At 33.0% G+C, this 7,834-nt stretch overlaps 1 protein-coding gene across 2 annotated transcripts; it reads right to left on the minus strand.

Moving 5' to 3' along the window:
- Positions 1–263: 263 nt before the first annotated feature.
- On the minus strand, positions 264–5,565 carry LOC111377206 (nuclear transcription factor Y subunit A-1-like). 2 transcript variants are annotated; one of them, XM_023000264.1, is made up of 6 exons: positions 5,372–5,565; positions 4,167–4,446; positions 2,174–2,289; positions 1,997–2,062; positions 1,346–1,510; positions 264–820 (listed from the first exon to the last, which is right to left on the minus strand). In XM_023000264.1, exons 2-6 carry the CDS (start codon positions 4,420–4,422, stop codon positions 560–562), a joined length of 864 nt encoding a protein of 287 aa, XP_022856032.1. In that variant the 5' UTR covers positions 4,423–4,446; positions 5,372–5,565; the 3' UTR covers positions 264–559. The 2 variants fall into 2 exon arrangements, with proteins under 2 accessions (XP_022856032.1, XP_022856031.1); XM_023000263.1 differs by having other exon boundaries at positions 4,167–4,473.
- Positions 5,566–7,834: the final 2,269 nt, after the last annotated feature.

Raw genomic sequence — 7,834 nt, forward strand, 5'->3', positions numbered from 1 at the left:
TCTATTTATTCAATCTACGTTTTTACCAAAATCAAGCTGAATATGGTTACTTCTACTTATATATTGTTGTATTTACTATTTAAGAACATGGCATTTTCGCATTTGACTAAAAGTGTTTTTTATTTCATTAAAGATGCATTCGATACATAACCTTAGTTTGATTTCATTTTTTCGAGAAATAATTCCTTTGAAAAATTTGTATTTAAGATTATGAAAAATTATAAATCCACGTGAACAATTATTTTATTCATAGTGTTCACCACTGTAAAATCCACTTAATTAAAAGTGTCATACCAAATCCTATCTACTATACTTCCTACTTTTGTGTTTCCTAAAACATAGCTTAGATTCTTTTTCTATTCCGTCAAAATTAAAGATCAACTTCAACTATACATTCATAAATACTATCCATTTGGTATTAAACAAACACATTCAAGAATTCCCATGAAGCTCAAAAATGTGATAGTACGACGAGGTAGTGATAAGTTCACTGAATGGAGAGTTCATGGTTAGACTGGATGTTTCACCGCTGCTGGCCTGAAGTGCGTCCCTCCCATCGCTAGCCAAAACGAGAATCATATGCTGGCTCTTGCGGGTTGGTTCTCTTTCTAAAATTGCTGAGATCATTGCCATGTATATGCTGAACTTCGTGAACTTCCGATCCATTGAACTCCGAGGGCAAGGGTTCAAAACGTGATGAGATAGCCGAGCCAGACACTGTCCTGTTCAAAAGGTCCGCATCAGATTTCTTTGCAAAACGTCCTCCAGAACTTCTTGCCCTCCTCAGTGCATGTTGATGTCGGGACTCGTGAAGATAAGGCTACAAGTTAAGAAGAAAATTGTTTAACCACATCATTTGAAAGCCTAGAGTTGAAAGAGGCGGGAATATTTATTTATTTAAATTAAGTCTTTAACATGAAGGCTTTCCGATTGGGAAGAACTTGCATCAGTATCTCAATTTCAATTCAAAGGTGGGTTATTCACATTCCACGTTCTTCAACTATATGTCGGTGTTTTCTTTCGAACACTTCAGGCTTCCCAGATTAATTTTGCATCAAATGCCTAACACATGACCAATTTTGAGAAGAAATGAGGACTTTTGCACACACTGATCTATATTGAACCATATCATTTAAAAAATATCAAGTTGTTTGAGAAGGGACGCATTTATTTACATAAATTCAGTCTTCAATAACAATTACTTATCATAGAAAAACAGGAGAAGAACAAAGACATCATGAGACAAGCTCAAGTTCCTAATATATCCATTTCAACACTGAGAGAATCCACACAAGCAGAATATAGCCAGAGGCTAAAGTAGAAAGAAAACAATGGCAAAACCAACCTTTCGAGATTTTATTGCCTTTCTCTCGAGTTCCGCTTTAGCACGCAAATGCCTTCTCCTCAAAATTCCATGGTACTGCTTGGCGTTCACATAAACAGGCTCTTGTGCCATCTCAAGAGGCAAAGGTATTCTGGCTTGATGCACATCCAATAAATCAGGAGGAACCTGATCAAAACAATAGTTTATTAGCTTAAACATTTTTTTTTTTGGAACAAGTTTACGTGACAAATAACAAACTAATTGGAACAAACATTCCTAAAATGTCAAACAACAATGAGACAAGATTCAAAATCCTCCCAAAGAAAAACTAACAAAACAATAATATTGACTTGACTAACTCGAATCAGATTATAGAACAGCAATGTATTTATTGATCCATCAAAGTAAAAAAGGTAAACAGAGGAGAGAGAACACTGTCAAGTGACATACCATATTTCAAAGACATGCCAACCCGTTTATGAATGTTCCAATTTAGTCGTACAATGCGTCGTTTTTTGTAGTTTATTTTCAAAAGCTAAGAACTTGGAGTGCAAATTGCATTTGAACAGCTTCATACAAGAAAATTTAATATTCACACACCCTTCTCGGCCAGCTATTTAATTATCGAAAGAAAGACTCAGATTGAGAAATAAATTCACTTCTTGAACGCACCAAAGGCTGACCATAAGCTGCCATCATTCCTCCATGATATGGGTCACGCGGATTCGAAGCACAGGCCTGAAAAATAGTCACAAAACCATCATAAACTAAAATCATTTTCATTTCAAAACTTAATTAATATACTGAAATAATCTACAAACAACATATTTTTCGAGTCTATATCCTTACGATCGAGTGCCCAACAAACTCCTGATGTGGGGGCTGCACTAGGTTGTCGAAACTCCTTGGACGTATGGTCAAAGAACCATGTGGTAAATTAGGATCTTCCACTCCATAATTTCTATCTGATCTTGGAAAAAGATGTCATGAGTATTTAAAATTTTAAATTTCATAAGAAATGGAAGGACACAGAGTTTAAATACTTAATAAAAACTTTAGCAATTACATTGATATCAGTGAGCTTTAGCATTCTAAGTAGTATATTCAAATCATATTGGCATGTTCATTAAGGTGGAATACACAGTTTTGGACGACGCTGAAATAGAAAAAAAACTAAAGTATTATCTATTCAATCCTTCTAGACGTACTCCGAAAGTCATAATCACATGGCTCCAACATATAATCCATAATTGAAAGAAACCACTTTGGCATACTGCTGATTTTAATGAGAAATAGAATTTTCACCCTAACAGAAACACGCAAAACTTGCATCATCTCACCAAATCATTTGTTGAATCCCAGATTCCTACATTCCACACCCCTGTAGCTTGGATTTGACAAATCCACAGAAACCAACTTATCTTGATCTTCATTTTTTAAGACACTGGAGATTAATAGCAAGTACTTTATATGATAAAGCATGACACGATCAACCACGATGTCACAATGCTATACGGGAAAATAGGATGCTTATGTAATATACTTGCTGCATCTTAACGAACATACAGCTAGAGAACAGATATAGTACTAGAGAAAAGAGGATATGGTGTAAAAAACTTCCAAGTATTATGCAAATGCTCTAGCAAAATCATAGATTAATTGAGATCCTTATGTATAGTCCGGACGACTTGCCATTGACTAGACAATCATTTTAGGCAAAAGAGTAAAAAATACTTCAGAATTTGTCTTGATTGATTTTCTTTATTTCCTTTACATACTTTCTAGCTTACAATCAGGTAATTTTCAATTTTCATAATTCGGTAACTTCTAAATTTTTATCAAGGATGTTAAGCATAAACAGAAGTTGGTTTTTAGAATTATACATATGGAACTGAATTGATATCTAATTGCCTCTCTAAGATTCTCTCTTTCTCTTGTTCTTCTACTTCCCTCAGTATTTTTCTACTTCCCTCTCTTCTATTTCCGCATACCATGTTGCATCCCCAGCTATCAGTTTCAAATAAAAGGGCGTGTTTCATTTGTTCTAATTTTCACATGTATGTATTCAATACACATTTGAATCCATAAAGAATCCCAAATATTACTGTTTCTGAATGGATGTACACTTTAGACTGGCAAACAAATGTCATTCAGTCAACTCATAGCTTCCTACATGTAAAACTAATCATATAAGTTCAGCGCTCAGAGGACATGAAAACATAATCATTGCCCGATTCACAAGTTCTATAAGTCAGTTGAGTCCGGTCACAGAAACTTGAAAGCAATGTTGATAAATATAAAATTTAGCAAGGCCTGAGTTGCTGGTGACCAACTTTGATGCCACCCCTCGTGGAAAGATGCTCAACCAATCAATATCAAGCAGGCAATCTACAAGATATTTGATCGTATGGAGACAAATATATGATTCATCGTAACTCAATTTTTTGTTTCAAGATGATTGACTCTACTTTTTACATTAAATAAAAACTAATACAAACAATTCTACAAGGCCACCCCTTAAACACAGAACATTATACATCTCTTTGGCACCTTTTAAAACAGCATGTCTTGTTCAAAGTTAAAAATACAGCCATCACTTTCCAAAATGGTGCTGTTGATTTCAAAAAGAAAAGGACGTAAAGTCGAACAGTGTGTAATAAGAAGTAGGACACTTCTAGATTGCATGTGGTTAAATCTATATCAAATTATAAAACTCCATTGATTTAATCTTTAAAATGAGACAAATATCATGAAAAAATATGTCAGCAACCAGAGATAGTTCTCAGAAATAAATTTAAAAATGAAGAACTTCTTCCTTAATGGTTATGGTTTAATCAGACACCTGGATGCGGAGGAATATTACAACGTGATTGTTTGGCCGCAGCAGCATCTCCATCATTCGTGCCATCCTCAGAGTGTGATTGGCCATCCATAGCTTGCTCCAATGACGTTGAATCTGATGCATTTCCTTGCATCATTACTGTTGGGAAGGAACTGTATCCAGTTTTTTTCCACCAAGGTTCGGAAAGTAATGTGGAATTTGAAATCTCATAAAAACTGGATTCTCTGAGGTTTGAATTCTTGGAATTGGAGTGCATGCTTCCCTGGTTTCTCTGAGGAACCTGTAAGTAACTTTATTTATGCCCTTTCTGATGAAACGGGACAAACAATGTCAGTCAAAAAGGAGAATTGATGATCATTCAGCTTAAGCTTTCTTCCGAAAAGAATAACGAGCATTGTCGTCAGATATGTTTTTTGCATCATAAACATTGTGCATTGGAACCAAAAAAATCACACAACAATCAGTTGCTAAACACTGTTCAATTGAGTAATAGTAAGACCAGGTAGTCTCAAAAATCACAATACTTCAAACTCTACCACTTCGGAGTTGCTTTGGACTTTGGTCGTGCTATTAAATTGTATAAACATAATTAACGTGCCTCCCGATTAAGATTCCAGTTTTCAATTGGTATCCAATTCAACATTTTGGGGACCGAAAAATCAACACGGTGAGGAAAAAATCAATCCTTTTCCTCTTAAATTTTCAAGAATTGAGTGAAAGGATATCGAGTTTTCTTTTCTTCAGAAAATTAATACAAATACTAACAACCACAAACTCAGCCTTAAGGCAATAAATATGCGGTATGCGCATCATTGCTAAATCGTCCGGAAATTAGCACAAATAGAAAAAATATATAATCATTTTTCGCCGTCTATTCAGTTCATTACTACATCTACCGGAAATTAACACAAATAGGAGAAGTCATCTCTTCCTCTTACATTTCCAAGAATCAAGACAATAACTATTGAATCATATATATTTCTTACCAATTACAGGTAAAGCATTAAATTATTGACATTTCAACCGAAAGATACTTCTTATTCCAATCAAACGACGCCAAAAGTAGAACTTTTCATAATTAAGTCAAACATAAATCACACAGCACCAATTAAAAAAAAAAAAAAAAACCGTATGACGAATTCACTACATACATATAAATACTTACATGCAAATGAAGATATTCAAGATTTAGTAAAACAATTTACCAGTTAAAGAAAAATCTGATGCTGATAAAGAAACCCTTCAGTTCTTAGGTATTACTATAACAGAGAATCGCATAGAGAGAGAGAAAATGAAAATAGTTGCACTTGTGTCTGTATTGGAATTGGTAGTGATATAGGAGTGTGATACTATGTAAACTGCATTTTGTAGAACTGCAGGAGAGGCATCCATGCTTAAAATCTTGGGGACATAGAGTTTGGCTAAATTCTACTAAAATCACCCTATAAAACACCTAAAATTCATACCCCAAGTAATATTTGCAGTTTGCACCTACGTTTGACACAGTGACACCTGTGTTTGTGATGTCATTATTTTATTTTTCGGAATTATTTCTTGGTTTTGTGCACTATTGAGAAATTAACCCAAAATACGTATATATAATTTATTTATTTATTTTTGGAGAGAATTGAATTTATTGTTGTTGGATAATTTTAGGTTACAAGGAAATAGAATATGAAACTATAGTAGAACATGGAATTATTTTTAATTTGTTTTATAAGTATATTATTTTATTTTAGAAAAGATGTCTAACAATAATTAAATTCTAATTGCTTATTAATTTTCACTACTGTAAGTGTTAAAGTCTGTAATTATTTTAATTTTTCATTGAAGTCTGTAACAAAGCGACAATTTAAGTGCAATAATTTCAAAATATTTTAGTCCAAAGTTTCTATAAAATCTCTAAATTTTATTAAAAAAAAGCGGGACACTATTTCAAGAAACATATTCTAATAAATAATTTTATTTTTTGAAATGAAATAGAATGTTGCGTCTAAAAAAAATCGTGCAACTTTGTTTCTTAACTATTAATTAAAAGAAGAAGAAGAAGAAGAAGAAGACAATTTTCGGTATCAAATAAAATAATACATGAAAAATTAAATATATGAGAAACAAGTTTTAAAAGGCGGGGTGATGTTATCAGTATTTCAATAGAATTGAAAAATGGGATTGACAGATTATAAGCCTCCTTACACGCGCGAGAATCTTGGTACGCGTGGCTTTTTGTGGGCCCCGTAATCACGGTAGATTCCAAGCCACGTTGCTCGTTAGATTCAGACATTTTTCTTTATAAATAATAAAATATTTGAATTTGTACACTAAAAAAAATTAAAATTTTGTACATCATAATGAGGCAAGGTTATAATGCGATGGACCTCATGATGACCAATGCACCACTCTGTTGATTTACATTGACTTTCTAAATAATTTTTAAGTTGGTTTGACAAAATTATTTTTTTATTTACACAGACACACTAACATTATCTAATTATTTTTATTTATTTATAATTTAATTTTTTATAAACATTTTCCAAACATGTATAGGGGTGGATGTACTTTTCTCGAAATTGTTCGAATTGGACCAAAAAAACAAAATTAGTCGTCAAATTTTGATTGATTTGAATGGACAATTTTAACTAGATTCTCGATTCTAGCTATATAATCAAGTTTTTTAACCTCTTGATTAGGCCAAGTATTTAGTTATTTTATATGAATTTATATGGATTAATACATATTCGAAAATCAACATTTGCACAATAAGCAACACGTTAATAAGACAGATGTTTTAAGATGAAATCATCTTAATATTTACACTTGAAAAGTAAAGAAAAATACGAGTGGAATAAACTAGAACCAATCAATTATGGAACGTGTTTTAGCTACGATGAGAAGAATATTTTGTGAGTTGACGCAATCATCGTGGAGCATGCTTGTGAATTAGGTATCACTGCATGAACATATTGCATAGTTTGATAGAATCGTTTGATCCTAGTGCAGAATGCGTATTTACATTAAGTTCAATCGTTTTCTTATTTAAACCAAAATGTGTAGCCATCCCTAAAAACGATAGATAAAGAGCATGTTCGCTAAGCCAAAAAACAAGTTATCTACGTTAAGTGGAGAAAGATTTAATCTACGCGTGCATGTTTAGATAAATTTAGGAGAAAATTTATGCTTGGTAGAGGTGTAGCATTTAATAAGTAAATAAAAGGCCAGATGCTATCATGCTAATGATGAGTAAATTTAACCAATAATCACTTAACTTTACACTTGATTACTACTTGCTCACTCATCTTTCACATATTACTGAATGCTCACTCATCTTTTCATATAATTACTCATTCATCACTCGTCTCTTCAAATAATTGGACGACTTTTACGGCAAATTTTCGACAACTTCCGACCACAAAAAATGTCGAATTTTGATACCGTTGGAATGCCCACGATATCCTCTTCAATTACCAACCAAAATCTCATTGTAACTCCAAGGGATTCGATCAAAAAATTGCCTTAAAAGTTGCCCAAAAATTTTGAAAATCTGCCCAGATTTTCAGATTTTTTGGGCGACTTTTAAGGCAATTTTTCGGCAACTTTCGACTATCAAAACTATCGAATTTTGATACCATTGGAAAGCCCACAATGTCCTCTTCAATTACCATCCAAAATTT

This window comes from Olea europaea, unplaced genomic scaffold (genome assembly GCF_002742605.1).
Source record: "Olea europaea var. sylvestris unplaced genomic scaffold, O_europaea_v1 scaffold1622, whole genome shotgun sequence".
NCBI lineage: Eukaryota > Viridiplantae > Streptophyta > Magnoliopsida > Lamiales > Oleaceae > Olea > Olea europaea.